At 37.6% G+C, this 20485-nt stretch overlaps 1 protein-coding gene across 1 annotated transcript in view; it reads right to left on the reverse strand.

The window, feature by feature from the left end:
- LOC309384161 (prolyl endopeptidase FAP-like) overlaps window positions 1–20485 on the reverse strand; it is a 65164-nt gene that overhangs the window by 32409 nt on the left and 12270 nt on the right. Inside the window, exons 3-14 of the mRNA XM_081937367.1 lie at window positions 17973–18068; window positions 16051–16142; window positions 15887–15961; window positions 13404–13456; window positions 12371–12443; window positions 10787–10907; window positions 8012–8166; window positions 6634–6737; window positions 5675–5810; window positions 2451–2495; window positions 1236–1340; window positions 1070–1140 (exon numbers count right to left, since the gene is read on the reverse strand). Coding sequence (XP_081793493.1) covers window positions 1070–1140; window positions 1236–1340; window positions 2451–2495; window positions 5675–5810; window positions 6634–6737; window positions 8012–8166; window positions 10787–10907; window positions 12371–12443; window positions 13404–13456; window positions 15887–15961; window positions 16051–16142; window positions 17973–18068 — 1126 coding nt within the window. The remainder of the gene's footprint in view (window positions 1–1069; window positions 1141–1235; window positions 1341–2450; window positions 2496–5674; window positions 5811–6633; window positions 6738–8011; window positions 8167–10786; window positions 10908–12370; window positions 12444–13403; window positions 13457–15886; window positions 15962–16050; window positions 16143–17972; window positions 18069–20485) is intronic.

Genomic DNA, 20485 nt, shown 5'->3' on the forward strand with positions numbered 1-20485 from the left:
TTTTAAGAAGGTACTTGGTTGATACCTAGGACACTGGCAGCAACCCGTATTAACCATTAGCACCAGTCAATGGTATTTGTAATGCCTTTCTGAATGTTCAGTTGGCTGAGTTTCATGTTTAATGAATAAAGTAAATAATAATAATAATAATAATAATAATAATAATAATAAGAAGAAGAAGAAGAAGAAGAAGAAGAAGAAGAAGAAGAAGAAGAAGAAGAAGAAGAAGAAGAAGAAGAAGAAGAAGAAGAAGAAGAAATAATCCATGAGTATGTTAAGTGGAGGAAGAAGGGGCTGGTTTTATCCCTTAAAAAGTGAGACAATTTGATTGTTGCTTCTTTATAGATGCTTTGCTTGTAAAGCCATATAACCATGATGGCGAACCTATGGCATACGTGACACAAGTGGCACGCAGAGCCCTCTCTGCGGGCACACGAGCCGTCGCCCCAGTTCAGCTCCACCATGCATGCACACGTGCCACCCACCAGCCAGCTGGTTTTTGGGCCTCTGCCACGCATGCGCGGTGTGCATGAGGGAGACACGCACACATACAAGGGGGCACGAGGAACATGGGGGGAGTCACGTGCCATTGCATTATGGGTGTGTGCTTGTGTGCGTGCTACCACATGCTCTTGCACTTTCAGCAGTCAATGACAAAAAGGTTAGCCATCACTGCTATCTAGGCTTCTGAATAGATTGGAATCAGCTATTATGCCCAAATGAGTGAATAATGCAGAGCATAGTAATACAACATACATAATAGTGATTATATTCTTGATTAAGATGCTATTAGACACTTCTAGTCATGTCCAATATTTATGACTGGCTGCACAAGTTGAGGGAGGGGAAATTATTTTCCTTCAGTAGGCTAAATCTAACTTTGAGGCCTTTCCAGGTCATAGCTGTTGAGGGGAAATCCGTTATAACCAATCATATGGAATGACTCTCAAAGTCCTTTAAAAATGGGGTCCAGCTTCAAGGCTAATGGAAAAAAACATTCTTGCATTCTTGCATATGATTTTCATTGACAGGCAACATAACGAACATACCACACAGGTGGGATACTTACATTGCATCATCTGTTACTCTATATATATATATGGCCTCCCACTCACCACTGGTGATCTGGATTGCCTTTTCCTACAAAAACAACATATTGAAAGTCGGGTATTTTATTCCGCAGCACATCTCTTGCAACATAGGTGAACTTTAAATTGGTTCTTTGGTTGACCTACCACTGAGTCTTTGATGTAGTGAATGTGTTTATAGCCATTCTGGTCGCTAAAAATTTTGTAGTAGGACATGTCATCTGAAGTGAAATAGGGTACTGAAACAAAGAACTGAGAGACAACAATAATAAACTGTAGGTGAAACAGAAATTAACATCTTTGAGAAGTGAATGAAAATTATGCAAAATATAGTAAATATCTTGTTTCCCCAAAAATAAGACCTCCCCCCAAAATATTGCAACACAGCAGCAGCCATGAGGTGACCATGCTCACCACCTCCTGCACCTCAAAAATAATAAGACCTCCCCGAAAATAAGGTCAAGTGCTTATTTCGGGGGTGGGGGTGGTCAAAAGAATATAAGACCCTGTCTTATTTTCGGGGAAACACAGTATATATTATAAAATCCAAAAAAACCAAAACCCAAATAATTAATTACAGAAGTAACAAAAGTAATAGAATTGGAAGGGACCTGGAGGTCTTCTATTCCAAATTTCTGCTTTCAGACAAATGGACATCCAATCTCTTCTTGAAAACCTCCAGTGATGGAGTACACACAACTTCTGAAGGCGAGTTGTTCCATTGATTAATTGTTCTCACTGTCAGGAAATTTCTCCTTAGTTTTATGTTGAGTCTCTCCTTGATTAGTTTCCATCCATTGCTTCTTGTTCTGCCTCTGGATGCTTTGGACAATAGGTTGACCCCCTCTTTTTTATGTCAACCCCTGAGATATTGGAACACTGCTACCACGTTGTGGTTAGTAGAAAGCTTTGACAGATGGGCAGACTAGCCCATAGCTGTCTCTATGAACTCATGGGAACCTTTTTTCTAGGTTTTACCTGTGCAAGTCTGTAGTGGGACTGTCCAGGCAAAGCGGAACTGAACTCTGACACAAAGCCAGAGCACTACAAAAATCACTTCTGGTTTTGTCTCCTGTTTTACAATGTCAACACTCACTCTGGGATTTCCCTCCCCCTTGCCATAAGTTTAGCCTTGGCACAAAACTTTCAGCTGCTTGATTCCCCACTTTGCCTAGGAAGCTGGCTTCCCCCAGGCAAGGCGGGTAGGCAAAGCAGAAGTGAATTCTTACACCCCTCCAGTTTCACAGGGATAGCCTTTTTTCAGTTTCTCTGAAACTTATAGATGCATGGTAAAAAGTCAATAAAGAATGAAATGATTCTTATGATAACACCAAAAAAATGGAAAGAGCATAGAAGCCATACTCCACCAGCCCATCCTGTGTGGCTCTCTTCTACGTGTTGCCGGTTCTGTCAAATCAAAGAAAGCAAAAAGGTTGGGATGCAAAACAGAAATCTGACATACAGTATTAATACTATAGTGTTTTCAATCAGACAGAAACATGAGAAAATGAGGACCTATTCAAACACAGGCTACTTTCTCAATAACGATGTGTAGCATCCTCTAATGCTATCATAGTATCAGCACAGCAATGGGTATTGGATAGCATCTTTAGTTATCTACGTGGAACCCTTTGTAACCACCTGAACATATGTTAATAAAAACCAGGATATTCAACAATAGTCTAAAACTATTTGAACAATTCACTGTCCAAATATTTTAGCAAAGCTTTCAAAGCAAAACTTTAGGATGCCTCTTCCTTGAAGTATTGCTTTGCAAAATTGATTCCTTTAACGTCAATTAAAATATTTATTATATTTACCTATGTGATGTGGCTGTAACAATATTATTATTTATTCTTATTATTATCTTCTTTACTCCCCCTTAAATAGGTATAATTATTTTATTGGTATTATTATTATTTATTTATTTATTTATTTATTTATTTATTTCTTAGCGCTTATAGACCGCCCCCTCTCCCGGAAGGGACTCGGGGCGGTGTATTATTATTATTATTATTATTATTATTATTATTATTATTATTATTATTATTATTATCTCTATTATTATTATTAATCATCATCTTCATCATCATTGCACAATCAGCCAGATGTTCAGTCTGGGTTTGGCATTTTTATTTACCCATTGAGTCCTTACCAAGGACCTGAGATAGGCAAATCTGGATGTTTCGTGGTGTTATAGATATTGTTGCAGGATGAAAGCAGTTCCAAGTAAAGCTGCCTTCTGCAATTGACTGATAGCAAATTTGTCAATGCCTATGGTGTTCACATAGTGCTCAGTTGTTTTGGGACTGCACCCAAGGCACCTATTTTTATCATCATCATCATCATCATCATCATCATCATCATCATCATCATCATCATCATCATATCTTTTATTCATTAAACATAAAACGCAGTCAATTGAACATTTAAAAATGGATCCCAAATATCATTGACTGCTGCTGATGGTTGATACAGGTTGTTGCCAGCATCCTATGTATCGACCAAATATCTTCTTAAAATATACAATGTTCCGAGTAGCACAGTTTTTTGCAGTTCTACTGATGTTATTGCAGGAAGCTGCAATTTCTTGATGTATTTTGTAAAATTCTTGAACATGGTACCAAGTGCCCCAATGACAATGGGTACCACTGTTACATGTTTCATCCATAATCACATACTTTTGATGGCCAGGTCAAGATATTTTGTGATTTTTTTTCCATTTTTTTCTTTGACTCTGGCATCTCCTGGTAAAGTGATATCAATAAATTGTACACTTTGATTTTTGACAACCGTGATATCTGGCGTGTTGTGTTCCAAATGATCATCTGTCTGTATTCGAAAGTCCCACAAGATCTTCACTTCCTCATTTTCAACAACTTTTTCCACTTTATGTTCCCATGACTTTTCGGATACAGATAAATTGTACTTTTTACATAATGACCAGTGGATTAATTTAGCAATTCGATCATGTCTAGCTTTTAATCAGTTTGGTGATTTTGCTGCACTCACTTGTTGTTGTTATTGTTGTTGCTGTTGTTATTCTGTTACTTCATGTATATTGTGTGCTTCTGTACCAGAGACAAATTCCTTGTGTGTTTAATCACTCTTAGCCAAATAAAATATTCTATTCAATTCAAACTCAAATGATAGATACACAGACTTTTGTAGGACTCTATAAGATTGTTCAGAAGCTTGTTTAGAAACTTGAAAAAGAGTAGTATGGTTTATCAAGGATGCAAGAATCTGGATGAGCATCAGATGGCAGCAAAAAACCTCCAACTTTGCTGCCATTGAGTGGTCATTCAGAATTTGTAACCCAGATATGGTGGCCTTGAGCAAGTTGACTATTTAAACTTGTATTCAATTTTTATTTATTGGGTATATTTGCTGATTTGCTGATTTTTTTAGTAGGACGTTTAGAATCCTCTCTGGATTTGCAGAAAAGTATTTCTTATCATTATTTGCCCACTGCAGCTTTATTATCTCCTAGTATATGAGAGAGTTCACATTATTTACGCCTTATTACTTCCGGTTTAATCGGAAAACAAAGTATGAAATGGAAATTTATTCCCCTGAGATCTTTTCAGCAAACACAGCTTAATGGAGTTCTCCCATCTGTTGGCACTCTTGTTAACTGACCATTGGTGTGCAGAGTGATACGGTAAAAGCACTTTATAAACAGAAGATAATAGTGGTTTTAGCCACATCTTTCCTTCAGTAAGAACATGCTGAGGCATGCGATTTTTTACTGCATTTTGGATCTTCCAGGTCAAAGTTGCTGATCATTTTGGTTCTCTATCTAATCACAACTTTTCAGAGGGACAATCGTAAGATGAAATATTGGCCTTATAGGTTTTCCATACAGCAACTTGAACTCTAATACTTACTCACATATCATGATACGATTTAATATGGCTGATTTGAGTTTGATGCAATCAGGGGTGGGAATCTACTGGTTCGGATAGGTTTGGACGAAGCAGTAGCTCTGATGATCAGCTAGGAGCGAACCAGTTTGCCCCGATGATCAGATGGGCCGCCCGCTCGCCCACGCTATTTTCCTACTTTTATCTTCTCAGCTGATTTGCGTGGCAGAGCAGATTGCCACGCAGATCTGCTGTGCTACCCTTCCGAAGAAACCCGGAAGTGAAGATTTCTTTAAACTGCACATGTGCGGGCAAATTGCATGATTGCCGAACCGGTTGTTAAACCGGGAGGATCCCACCACTGGATATGACCATACTCTTTGTAGTTTGTAGCCAATAATGAATGACTTAATATGTTTATAAACTAGGCCACTAAGGATCAGCAGACCCTCAGTCAAAGATCAAAATGAAACGGAGGAGAAAAGGCTGTAAGAGGGATGAGTAAAAACCAATTCCCTATTCTCACCATTAATTGGTCCTAGCAATATTTTTTCTGAGATCAGATATTCATATAAGACAACTTAGGATCACACCTTAATTCGGAAGTAATGTTTTCTCCTTCCTTTTGCACAATAACTGCCCAGTTATGAATGAACCTTTATCAAATTGTTCGCTGATAGTGTTTTTGCTTTAAATCTTAGCTTGATGGGAAAATACTACCTCTGGGCAATCCCAAGTTTTGGAGTGGTTATTGTAGTCACAGATTGCTGACAGGGAGAAGTTCTGGATCCTTTTCAACCACTGCACACAGATTCTGTCATCTGTTACCCAGGTAATCCAAGTGACATAGTGATCGCTAAAGAAAAAGGGAAAAAGAAGGGAGTCAGTGAATACAGGGAAAAGACAAGAAGGAAGCGTACTATTACATTAATAACATATCTATGATAGGTAGACCAGTTTAATAATATAGGTGTCAACTCTGAAGTGAACCTGGCTGAAGCCATCTTTTGCTGCCTCATAGTTGCCATGAACCATGAGAAGGGGAAGGGAATAGATAGAGAAAAAGTTTTCCTGGGGGAACCAAGGTCATCTTAACAGGTGGCTGTGAAAGGAGGAGAGGAGTGACCAAGCAGCCTGCCAGTTACTTTCATTGGATAATGTGACTGGTGACATCTGGGAGGGGAAACTTTTACTCTTTTAATTAGGTGAAAACCGTGGGAACTTTTAGAGTTGGCTTTCACCGGCTGTGCTGATATGAAGTATCTAATAAACATGTTCTTTGAGAAATCTACCCGATTCGGAGTTCTGCTTTCAATGGGTGTGTTACTTGGAACGCTGACAATAGACATGACAGGCCAGTTTAATGCCATATCTGAATTTTAAAAGTTGAAAATTTAAAGGTTATTGAAGCACCACCCAAATTCTTTGAACAAGTGGGCCAGGCTCCTTAGTGTCAGCACTCTTGTATTGCTATAAGCAAGCAGCTGAAATGGTTTCTATCATTAATGAGAATTATGCCTTAACTTTTCCTTTATAGCAATCCTTGATCCAGAGGCTATATTGTAAGTTTAACACAGAAAGAAAATTTCAGGGGGAAAGACTCCCAAGACAAATTACTGAAAACAATCGCTATTCTTCTAGGAAGAAAAACAGGAACTGAGGATTTAAGAAAACATTACCTTGATGCTATGACTGGTGGTGCAAGTATTTCCTTTGGTCCAAAATCACTAGGATTTGTCGTATCTATAATCAACACTCTAACAGTTGGATTTTTAGCTCCAGCCTTCAAGGAAAAGTAGGAACAAATTGATTAAACTAAATTTTAATGACTTTAATTACAATATTTAAATAAAAGAGCTAAGTAAAGTTCTATAAAGTTATTTTATTCATTTCAGGCACAAATAGGGTGCTTTTCCATTTCCAGACAATTTGGGATCCTGTTGAGAATGTGTCTTAGCTAGAAATCTATTCTGAGACATTCACAGTAGACTCAAGTCATTAACCAAGCCAGTTATAAACAATGAGCAAATAATATAAAGATTATAATCCCATGGGAGAAGTCTTCTGCCCTGTTGTCTTCAAAAGTAACAGAGGATGTCTAACATCTGCTACTTCAGATTCTATGCCCTTCCTTCTAGGTTTGCTAAGTATTTTCAATATGAGTTATATGTGAAGGGAATTGATTAGGTCTTTCAAAATGTTACAGTGGTATCTTGATACTCAACTGCTTTGAAACACATTTTGACATGAAAATTTGTCTCAGTACTCATCATTTGTTTGGTACTCAATGTACAAGCTAGAACTTATTGGTGTTGGCTGCCTTGTGACTCACTATAATATTTCTGATGGGAAAAACATATTTGGTACTCATTGTTTTTGGTACTCATCATGTCTTCCAGAACCAATTAATGATGAGTGCCAAGCTACCACTATATTTTAATAATACAGGATACACAAGCTGGATTTCCATTTAGGATAGGCAAAAGCAACACTATCCTAAAAGGTTTATTTATTTTAGACTTGTTTTTTCCCACCAAAAGCTACAAGCAGAGATTCATGACATTATAACAGCACCAAAGGGAGCTCTTCCCATTCTGTTTGCATTTCAGAGGGGTAGGAGCAGTGGTTGGATTCAAATAATTTAACAACCGGTTCTCTGTCCTAATGATTTCTTCCAACAGCCAGTTCACCAAACCGCTCAGAAAGTCAATAACCTGTTCTCCTGAACTGGGTAGGGGTCACGTTTTATAGGTGCGAAGATAACTGCAAAGGTAATACACCTATTTTATTTCATTTTCTGCAGAAAACCAGCAGGAATCACATTTTACAATTTGTTGGCTGGCTGTCATACTTCAGGCATGTGATCTTGGGTGGGGGAAGCTATAGGACTGAGGCTCTTAGGCTTCAAGGCACCCTTTCAAAAACTTCTCAATTATACTACTTAGCAAGGTTTTTAAAATGTCAGTGGTTACATTTGGTATAGCTATTCAACATTCAAATCTACAACAGAGCTGAGCTTAATGCTAAAAGAAAAATAAATAAACAAAGTACATTTACCTTTGGATATGGAAGAGTTATTTTTCTAGGATATTGATTCTCACCATAAAATGTGTATTCCATAACTGGGATTTCAGTATCATTGAACTCTATGTATGCTATGTTCTTGCCATTTGTTGACCACCACAGAGCATATTTTGCCCCCAACATTTCTTCTAAAAAAAAACCCAGATTAAAGGACATTGTTGTTCTGCTCGCAAAATTGTACAACGTACTATACGGTTTAGTGCTATCTTTAAAACCATGCCAGTATCTTCATCTACCTCCATATCTGTAAAATCATTAATCTGACAGAACACCAGTCAGTTTTGGGGTAACCAAGGAAGAGAAAGCAGAATCGCAGAGAAGTAACTATGAAATTGCTGAGAGGGGAGGAAAATCATAGCAGAGAACTATCAGCCCATTTGTGGGAAAACTGGTCAAAAGCCAAAACTTAAGAGTTGTTGTTAGGTAAGGCTCCCCGTTAGGAGAACAAGTGTGCAGAGAAGCGTAATGAGAGTGGTGTGGAAGAACACGCACAAACCAGCATACAGGGACACCGAATAGTAAAAGTAATAGTATTTTACTTATGTGGAAAATAGAGGTATTCAGAGTTCAATTTACACATGGTTCAGTCAGTCAGTTATCCTTTGAACACAGTCCAGTATCATATAATCAATTCAGCACACAAAGTCTCTAACAGTAGCAAAACTCACAGTAACTCCCGATACATCTACAAGCAGTATCCACGGATCAGCATCTAACAAACAGAGAGCTAACAGTCATTCTGGCTCCATCTTATGGCTGCTTGAGGTAACAGCAACCAATCCCATTACAGCAGTACTTAAAAGAAACAGTACTACTCTCATGCCTTATATATTGCTGACCCAACCGTTAGCTTACATTCCTAACAGTTGTCCTAGAATGGTTGGACAGATTTGAGGGCAAGAAGTGTATGTTTTTTGTTTTTTACCCCTGCCTTCTAGTCCAGGAGAACAATGATCTAAAGATGCAAATAAACCAGGATCAAATGATTTCACTGAACTACTTCACAGAAATGAAGGCTTGCATGCATCCAGTTAATACTCACATGGGGAATAAACAGCACAAAAGTGCCTTGGTTATAATCATACTTTCCAGAGGGCTATAAATGGCAAATATCTCTCTTTCCTTCTCAGTGTTTGCGGCTCATGGTTGTGTTACAAGTGCCATAGATAATGCACATATTCATTCTCATGAGTTCAATGACCAATAATAATATTCTGAATAGCAATCACCATGAGGTACCTTGTTGATGGAAGTGTAGATCTTATTCTAGTTTCACTAAGGGTTATTTATTTACTTTGAACTTTATTGTCAGATATTCTGGGGAAGGAAGGTAAGGCCATAATTCTTCATCTCTCTCTCCAATTTCATGTTGAATTGATATGAATTCACTAAATATGTCACATCTTACCACCACCTTTGCACCCAGATGTTGAGGGGTGGGAAGAAGGGGAGAAATGCATTGGTTTTATACATGATCAAAACTTAATTTACACTTTCCAAACTAATATATAATACGGAACAAAAATATCTTGATACACACACACACACACACACACAGTATGAATTTTCATTTTTATGAAAATTTTAAAAACCCCAACCAAGTTAAGCTTTCCTCGTGTCTAGGGAGGCCTCTCCATTCCTAGAAACACTTGGTCCAAGATTAGGCTTGGTCCAAGGCCACTATTTGCTGATCCCTAAAACAGTTACTTTGTTCAGTAATCTAACATGTTAACCAGTGATGGTATTCAGTTGGTTCAGACCGGTTTGGGCAAACTGGTAGCTCCAATGATCAGCTGGTCCCGCCTACCTGCCCTCCTTTATTTTCTGCTTTCTAGCTCATCTCAATCACGCGGCACAGCTGATTTCCCCCCCCCCCAGCTGTTTTATTTACCATTGCTGACTTAGAAGGTAAGCGGCTGAGCTTCTAAATGCTCCATTTTCAGGGCTGCTCACGGGCACAAAGCCCACGTGCACACAAAGCATGCGCTCACTGAACCAGTTGTTAAACTGGCAGCATCCCACCACTGATGTTAACGTTTAAAAACACATGGTAAGATCAACCCAGGGTCCTACATAGACTCAAAAGGCATGAAGTCAAGCAGGGATTATCTTTGAAGGAAGGAATGGTGGTGCGTTTCATTCATACCATCAATGCTCCCCCATGTCTATAATGGGATTGTCTAGGGAACGTCTTGCCTCAAGAGGATATTTTTTGCAAGGAGCCATGAAAAAGAAATCATCTCCCCTACCCTTCCAAAAATTAGTACAAGCAATTAGTAGAGCTCTTCTACCTACTTCACTGATTTCTCCAGGTTTGCAGAATTTACTCCTCATCGCTCTAATACAATTTTGCATTTAGTTCATAACTGCGCCTTTTTTATTATATTCTTCTTCATTGGCATGGTCTTTTAGAAAGAAAACTACAACAAACTTTCTCCTAATAATGCAGGTACACAAGATACAAGAGACTCTTAAACTAAGCATAATAAATAATTTTACATCTGATGAAAACCTATTTTGAGACAAAGGTGGGTTTTTTGCCATAAAGAGGAAGAATGATATGATCGGAAAATATGAAAAATGGAAGAGACAGGATGTTGAGCAACTGTAGACTTTGTGGAAAATATTAACACAACAGTAAGTTATAAAGAACACATTTTAACTCTTGTTTGGAGGCATTACTAAACCACTTTATTGCTCAAGTCTTAACATCCTAAATCATAACACTGCTTTCAAAATGCAATTTACCTTCGTAAACCCAATCAGGAATTCCATTAAATATTTCATTCCCGTAACCATTTGTGGTTATTTGAATAGCAGCTTCTCTGGGATCTTGTTTGAAATAGATATTATTCTGGTAAACATAAACCTAGAAGGAGGGAAAGAATCAATTTCTTTAACTGTAGAAGGTACAAATGATTTATGCAATCCCAAAATACTATATAGCACAGCTAAATATGGGGCTCACTTCAAAATCATTCCTTACATTTATCTTTGCAGAAGGAAAGTGGTCCAATTTTATTTTCCAGGCCACAGAGAAGAATCTCTGGAGAATCATGCAATGAAAAGTAGGGAGGTACAGGCTGGTATCTTGAATATAACCTAACAGTCTCCTATGAGATTAACAGTGCTTTGTATGTGTGTTATATCATAATAATACATTACTTAATAAGCCTTCGGCTTTCCAAACATGTTAAGCTCCTATCACCTCAAACATCATGACAAAAAAACCTTATCATGGTTGATAAAGTTGTAATCCAACACATGCAGAGAGCATGAGACAAGGAATCTCTTAGATAAGAAATCCCTGGCTTAAGTTCTGAATCTGTAAGGAAGTCATATTTTACAAGTATTATCTCCTGCTCTTATCTACTTTAGAATTCATCACTCTGGCAGATGTATGCCAAAAATTGGAAAAGCAATGAAATGCCTATAACGAAAGACTGGATCATAAAATTAATTGAACTTGCAGAAATAGTGAAGCCGATCAGTTTGGTCAGAGAAAAAAAATAACAGTGACTTAAAAAAAAAAGACTGGAACCCTTATATGGGCTTTTGCCATAAGAATTAAAAAAACGAATTGCTGAATGCGGAATTTGAGGATTAAAAATGAGATGAAACAACTGGGAAAAAAATTAACATGACAATTACATCATCCAATAGAGTTGGGGCCTCAATACGTACATTTAAAGTAATAAAGAACTCGGTGTATGTGAAGACCAACACCAGTTAAAGAACTGGCAGCTGTGATTTTACATTTTTGTAATAAATAAATAATAATAAAATAATATTCAATAGGAAGAGTAGAAGGCACATTTTTTTGCAATTTTTTTCTTTCTCGTTTCTCTTACAGGAACAGTCTTAGTCAAATTTCACGCTGTGTTATGGTTTCTACTTATTGAGGGCAATCAGCTGATACCATAGTCCAAACTATTTGCAGCCCATTTGACCTTGTCTAGATGGACTAACTTAAGAACCACGACTTAAGGTCTGTTAGATGGAGGGAAGATGGAGAGAAGATGGAGAGGATCTACAAGAACATATCCAGAAGTCCAGCTTCTGGATTTCTGTATTTGGTATATCTAACTTGAGACAAACAAAATTGTGTCCCCCTAGAACAAATAATAATAGGTCCATGCTGAAGTATATACTTTATTTTAAACCACAGTTCTAACACACCATCTAGCTCTGTTTACAAATAGTGTTATTGTCAACATATAAAATTCTTAAGCATACTTGATAAACAGAAATAAGTGATGGCCGAAGAAACACCATAGGCACATCAAACTCAACCAGAAGGAACATTATTGTGACACAGTATTAATTACTGACCAATTTGTGTCCAACAGGTGACCAGGAGATATGTTGAATATTATGTGGTAGCTCGTATTCTTTGACAAAAACGCTACAATGGGGGAAAAAAATCATGGAATGACATAGTTTTCTTAATTCACATTTCTAATTAATTATTCAGTGCTTACGTGAAATTTAGAACCTGTACTTTTAGGACAGTTGATGCATGCTCCCCCAAACACATGTTCATTCTTTATTGGCGAGCATATCTGTTCACGATGATATTTCAGTAATGCTAATACTGACTGTTAGTATCTGAATTTTTTGATATCCAAAACACTTTGGGATTATTATTCCCAAGGAAGCCATAAAGGAAATAAAAGATGCTACAGGGGTCTATAAGAAGCGCACAAGCAAGATATAAGTACAATGACACATTTAGTAGACATTTCCCAGTTATGTTGTGATCCACCGGCGGCCTCTGGAACTGGTAGCAGAGTCGGACAATGAGACAGTTGGGGAGGAACATGGGCCATTCCTGAGGGCTGAGGAAAGCTCAGACAAGGGCTCTGCGTCAGAGGCAGAGAGGGAGCTAGAGAGCATTGAGGCAGAAGAACTTTGCTTTTCCTTTCTAAGGAAGACCGGGTCATAACCAGTTACATTTATTTATTTTATTTATTTAAGAAATTTTATATGAGAGGTTCTTGGTCTTCTTTGAGCATGGCTGTTTTCTTGCAGACATTTCATTACTCAAACTAGGTAACATCATCAGTGCAAGTGAAAAGTCCTTACTAAAACCTTCGGTTCATTAGTTCTGAATTCTTGGGAAAGTGCTAGGTCCAGCCCAATGAAGACTGTTTGCAAGTGACTGATAAACAATTTAAATGGAGTTTAATACATTTAACAGAAAACAAAATGAAGCACTCCAGTAGATGTTTGGGAATATCACTAGAGATAACAGCTCTGTTTGAAATCTATTTTCTTAAATGACTTAATGTTTCTCAAAAAAAAGCATTGCATAAACTTAAACATTACTAATGCTTTAGTCAACAGGAAAATAAATCTGTCTTACCCTAATTTAAGATCATAAATGTGATAGGATGCTGTGTAAGAAAACCTCCAAAGCTGAAAGGTTACAATGGAGAGAGAAAAATCATTATTTTTGCTAAATGTAAAACAGGTTATCTAATCTTCATAATGCTTTCTCTTGAGGTCTTGGTTCTACTCATTATCTCTGTTTTATTAAAGACAATGCAACCCGGTAAACAATTTTCATAAAATTTTTCTATGAGTATCCACAGTGTACTGCCTTAGGAGCAGTCATCACTATTTTTCAGTCATGAAGAAGTTTTTCAAAATGCTTTTTAACTGATGTAAATAGTGTTTCCAGAAAAGGAACCAATTTGTCACTTTGATCAGCATTATTATTATGGAACGGTGATACCACTAGATGGATGGATAGGTGGATGGATGGGTGGGTGGGTGGGTGGATATGGGTATGGGTATATGTATATGTATAAGTCAGGGGTGTCCAAACTTGAGAACTTTAAGACTTGTGGACTTCAATTCCCAGAATTCCCCAGACAGCATGGCTGGCTGGGGAATTCTGGGAGTTGAAGTCCACAAGTCTTAAAGTTCTCAAGTTTGGACACCCCTGGTATAAGTATAAGTATAGGTATAGGTATAGGTTTAGGTATAGGTATAGATATATGGAGATATATGTGTGTGTGTGTGTGTGTGTGTATCTAGTGGGATCTCAGTGGATACGCGCACATGGACACACACACACACACTTACAAGTTGTGTGGCTGCCATGGAGTTTTGTGACTATTTGGAAGGTTTCCCAAATATGGAATATTGTAAGAGGAGTGGCAGACTCTGGGGGTGGAGTCAAAAGAGGGATCGGCCTTAGCCCTAAAATCTCTATATAGCTACAGTCAAACCAAGTCCAAACCAAGTTGAATTACATTGACCTTCGTTTAACTCCAAGCAGGTGCTAACCATTAGTTAAGAAAATTTCTGTGTATAAGCACGGGTAGCAGTAAATCAATTAAATTGGAACTTCTGGTGTGGAACCTGATCATTCATGCCTGACATACATACTGTACGTTCTATGATTGATGACCCTGTGCAAGGACCCATGCAAGTGGTAAAAGAATAAAAGTGAGCACATTCACCTAAGTGCTATTTTCACTGTGCCATCCCTCTCAACACCAAGACCACGCCCTATTTGAGAGGAAGGTTCTGAAGCAGTGGCGGGATTCAAAAATTTGTTACTACTGGTTCTGTGGGCATGGCTTGGTGGGCGTGGTGTGACTTGGTGGGTGTGGCAGGGGAAGGATACTGTAAAATCTCCATTCCCTCCAGTCAGCTGGGACTCGGGAGGCAAGACTAGATGGGGCCAGGAGGGGCAGTCAGAGATAGTATTTACTGGTTCTCTGAACTACTCAAAATTTCTGCTACTGGTTCTCCAGAACTGGTCAGAACCTGCTCTTCTGAAGAGAACACAGATCCAAGGGCGATCAGAAATCTGATTTATTGACATGAAAAAAAGAAGCACTCTTTATATCTTCTCTGTTAATATGGCATGAATGTGGACTGGTCAGGTAGGGATAGGACATTGGAAGCAAGGTTTGGCTCATGTGTGTACATGGATGTTTGTACTTTGGCCCTTTCTTTCTGCTCTTTAGCCAAGCTGAATTTATTATTTTTTAAAAAAAATATTTACTAATTACATTTTTATGCTGTTCATCTTACTATCCAGAGTAAATTCTTGCACAAAGCTTCTGGGTGACACTATAATTGTGTTTAATTTCTACAGTGGCTGCTCTCTGGGTGCATAACCTACAAGGGGACCAAAGAATAAGACAGGGTTTCTAGGAAAATTACTGTATTTTTCGGAGTATAAAATGCACCAAGATTTTGAAGAGGCAAATTTTTAAAAAAAGTTTTTGCATTCTGCAGACCTCCCCAAAACGGCTCATTTTTCACAAAAACGGGCCCATTTTTTTGTCAATAAGGGGCATACATAGTCTTTAGAAGGCTTATAGAGTGCTCCAGGGGGCTGGGGAGGCCAAAAATGCTGTATTCAGTGTATAAAATGCACCCAGATTTTCACCCACTTTTTTGAGGGAAAAAGGTGCATCTTATACTCCAAAAATTATGGTAATTCATTTTCTTACCAAACTAGTGACTGAGCCAAGGGTCTAACTTTCCTCCCCATTCAGCCCATTTCTCAAGAGGTTATCTACATGGGGTCCTCAGGCCATAGGAAATCTCCTCACGATTAGCAGTCAGTGCACAAGAGCTAGTCTGGCAGGGATGAAGAGCTGATTGTTTGTCCAAAGCAAAATATGATTGTTATTTTGCAATAATGATTGTTTACTGCCTACTGTACTTTGCAGTAATGATTGTTTTACTATGGAGGCTAAAATTGGAAGGATAATGAAGGAATAAACTAAGGCCTTGCTTTAACTTCCTTTCCCAAGGAATTCCTTCGATGAATTTTCGTTAATGCACTGAAAGTTTACCAATCCCAACTTTTAAAAATATTACCTTAGAATAGTTGCTTTCCAATAGTATAAATTTCTGATCTGCAGACATTGCATAATTTGTGGCATTCAATTCTTTCTGAAAGATTAAAGCATCAAATAGTAGCCAACATGTAATCATCACTTAGATAAATTAACTCATAATTTTGAAACAGAGGCCATACATACAATGGTGCTGTTTGTCAAGATAGTGGTCGACTGCCCTGATTCAACATTGTGAAGGATGACATTATCTTTAGAGTCATGAAGATATTCATTTCCTTCAATGGAAAGAGAAACAGGATTGTTAAATAAGTTTCATGGAAATGCTACCTGTTTCCCTGAAAATAAGTCCTCCCCTAAAATATTTAAGTGCATGCGCAGCTGATCCCTGCCAGTTCCTCCGGTTGCTTGCCATGCAAACAACACGAAGTGAGGAGGCGAGGCCAGAGGGGGAGAAAGGGAGGGGGAACATGCCTCATGCACCCCTCACACCATTACCTAACAGCCGCTCCCACAACCCTTGCCATTGTGCCCCTTCTGTCACACTAATGGCCGCCACAAAAGGAGTGGCAAATTCAATGACGTGCCTCAGTGTTCCTGTAGCACAACACAGCAGCAGCCATGAGGTAACCACGCTCGCCACCTCCTGCACCTCAAAAATAATAAGACCTCCCCGAAAATAAGGCCAAGTGCTTATTTCGGGGCTCAAAAGAAAATAACACCTTGTCTTATTTTGGGGAAAACACGGTATCTTGTTGCAATTCTCAGGCAATCATGCATTTAATTGCTTACTTCAAAACCACAGGCAAGGAATTTTCATGCAAGTAAATAAAGGAGCTACTAGAGGAAAGGTAAAGGCTAAAAAATTGTGCCTTGATCTTGTAATTCTGAATAGGCAAAAATGACATCAAAACTGAGAAAAATCAAATAAAAGCAGAGTTTTTTTTAAAAAAATCAAATGTTCTTGGTAGAGATGAGGAATAGATTGATTGAACTTACAATTGAAGGTAAATTTTGCATTTTTGCTCTAGTACTTAAACTTCTAAAATTTGATTCATATCCTATTTTTCTACTAGGGCAAATTTATTATTATTATTATTATTATTATTATTATTATTATTATTATTATTATTATTATTATTGCTGATATATACATATACATATACATATACATATATCTATTCTACACAAAAATGCATATACTCATGAAAACAATGTATACATTTTGTATTGGGATTTTTAAAAACTAAAAACGGAATATTCATCTTAATTGCAAATCCATCAAAATACATACCAAACACTTAAAACCAAAGCTCGTATTTGATAATTGAACGTTATGCATTCACAAAAATAAAACAGAACATAAATTGACACATCGTCCCTATTTTTGTCTTCTATAATGTAACTGCTTTAAAACAAAAATAAGCCAGGAAAAAAATAATTCCTTAGTATCAGCCAATTTGCCTGCGTCAAAGCAAAAGAAAACAAAATCATGCAAATGATGTTGTTTATCACTTTAAAAGCCCCAGAGATGATGAAATACCAAATTAGGAATTTAGTTTTTAGACTAATTATTTAGGTTCTGACCAAGTCTAGAAACTCTGTGGTTTCAAATAAAATACTCCAGGGAATGGCAGATTTAGCAGTTCTGGGCACTTGTCACATTTCTTAGCTGTATACATTTACGCAAGAACCGTGATTATCTAGAGAAGCAAAATCAACACCACTATCATCTTCCTATCAGTGTTTCTCTAAAGGACTTTTGGGTTTTATACACAATGTTGCAACGGTTTTATCTACATTTACCTTGGAAGCAAATCTTGGATCCTCAGTGATTCTTTAATATCACTGCTGATTATCGCAAGTGTTCCAAATCTCTGCTCATTTTAAATAGGCGTATTAATTTAGTCAATTGTTTGAGATACCATGCACCCTGTCCCTGCGCCGTCTCTGCACTACTGAGGGTAATAAACCACAATTGAAACCCAAACAATCCCATTAAAACAAAACCCAACCATAACCCTTAAGTTTAGCAGATTTTTAAAAAAGCATTCCATGTTCCATCACTGCCCCATATTATCCCATGTTTCCAAATTAATTTCACATACCTGAAACCCAGTATGGAGAAAAGGTTTTGTAATTGAAATCTCCATCCAAATACTCATCCAGTGTAAGTGGTCTGGGATTGTTTTGTTTGTGTTTATCTTCAGGAACAAGACAGAGATGACAGTTTAGCAACAGTTCACAAACAATATAGAGAAATTGCACCTAGAATGCTATAGTTTTCGGTTTTGTGAATAGGGGGTAACTTTAGGTTCACGGAGATAATAGTTCAAAAGAAATCAAACAGGAAAAGTATGTCAGATCGAAATGATTCAAGATGTGCCATCCTCAACTCATTTGAAAAATAGGCACAGTTATTTGAGGACCACTTATCATTGGTTGGTTTTGGCCAGTAAGATTGGGAAAAATGTGTGCTCCACCTTGCCTTAATTAAATAATGTTTTTTATCAGAACCATGAATGGAAGCATGAATCTTTTGTTATTATACCTTCCCTATGGAATAGCATTAGCAAATCCAAGATCCACTTGGATTTATCTTCATAAATCTTTGGAAAATTGGCTGGTCACCCAGGTGTTGGGGTAGAGTGGTACTGATCCCCTTCTTGGTAAAGTATGTATAATTTTCTGTTCTGGATCTCCATGATCTGTTTCTTAAATTTTATAGTTTTTTTTAAAAGGTAAGACAACCAGAGAAGCTTGGAGTCAGGCAGACTTTAAATTATTTCTGGAATGCTATTTCTGTAAGTTGAGTAATGGTGAATACTTAGTGTTAGAAAATGCATTTCCAACATTTGGGAAAGATCATTTTTTAGCACGTGAATGGCAATGACTCAAGGCTCATAGTATGAAATTTTTACAATGTGCATGCCACTAGCAAGATGAAACTTTGGCTCAGGCATTTCAAATAGTGGAGAAATGCACGTTTTGGATATCAACAATGGTACTCTGAGACTCACATATGTGTTAACATCAGCACCCAATAGATTCCAGGTGTTCAAAATATTATGGGAAAACCATGACATTGTTTTGGACCGTGTGGATATTAGAAAGCCAAAGGAATTCCATTTTTGTTTTTCTTTGTGGAATACATTTGCTATATTGTATGTATGTATGTATGTATGTATGTATGTATGTATGTATGTATGTATGTATATATGTATATATGTATATATGTATGTATGTATATATATTTGTGTGGTATTTGTGCTGATAAATAAATAAAGGGAGACTAGTATAGATCTATTTCAAGCTATTTAGCTCTCATCAGCTAGCCATACCCTTACTGGGATTCGAACCTGGGCTGTATTACATATTAGGCAGATGTATTAGCCATTAATATATATATATAAATCCCCCCCCCCAATCTCACAATTTTTACAATGTTAAAAATAACATATAAAAGATAAGCATAGACAGAATCTTATTTTACATTATGTCAGCCATATGTTCAATCATCTCTTTCTTTGTCGCTTTCTAGTATATCAACAATTACATGTATTTCAAATACATTTATTTTTGTGACCTGAGCCTTTTCGATATTGCTCCCTCCTCCCTGTCCCCAGATGGAGCCACAGCCCCCCTCCTTCATATCTTGCACATTACTACCTTTTTCACCACCTCCTCTATTTTCATCCTCTAGGAGAGAACTATGTTTTTTAATGAAGGCTTCTGCCTCCTCTACTGTGTTGATTCTAATTCTATTTCCCTCCCAAAAAATCAACATTCCCTCTGGTAGTAACCATCTAAACCAAACTCTTTTATTGTATAATTTCTTTGATAAGGAGGAAAATTTCTTTATCTTTATATTTTAATGGTCCCACCCTTTGGGCCCCTAGCACCTCATCTCTCGTGGTCCTCCTAGGAAACTTGACATGTACCTCCCTTGGAACATTGTGTGTTCTAGCATATGCTGAATTAATCCTGTAAACCAGATCCATATCCCACCACAACTGTTCTTTATTTCTCTTAATATATTCTGCTAAAATTGTACTCATAATATCCTTAAGATCTTCATTTTCTGTTTCTGGTAGGTTCTGGAATCTGAGAAAAAAGGACATTCTTTCAAGTTCTATTTTTGCCATAAAGTTTTCTAGTTCTAAATTTCCCTTCCGGACCGCCTTAACCTCTTTCCCCAGTCCAGCTGCCCCCTCCTCCAACACCCCAAACCTTTGTTTGTTTTCTGATATATGATGTTGTACAGGTCTGAGTTCATCTTTGATATCTGTCACCTCTTTTTTCAACTCATTTTGACCTCTCATAATTTCCTGAAACATTTGGTTAACAGACAGTTCTTTTGAGCTTTCTCCAGTCCCTTCTTGTTGTAACAATGAAGTAATTTTCGTCTGCTGCATACTTGGACTGGAGGTGGCAGAAGCTGGAGCAGAAAATGACTTGCCCATTGGTGGTTTCTTGGGCCCCATTTATCTGCGTTCAGGAATAATAAGTCTTTTGCAAGGAAAATGGCATCAGAAGAGGGCGCAGCTGTGCCGGACCAAGGCGGCAGGCAAATCCAAAAGTAGAAAGTTAGTTCTCCTTCACAGTTCCAAGGCACAAAGGT

The sequence above is a fragment of the Natrix helvetica genome (genome assembly GCF_964273705.1).
Source record: "Natrix helvetica genome assembly, chromosome: 1".
Taxonomy (NCBI): domain Eukaryota; kingdom Metazoa; phylum Chordata; class Lepidosauria; order Squamata; family Natricidae; genus Natrix; species Natrix helvetica.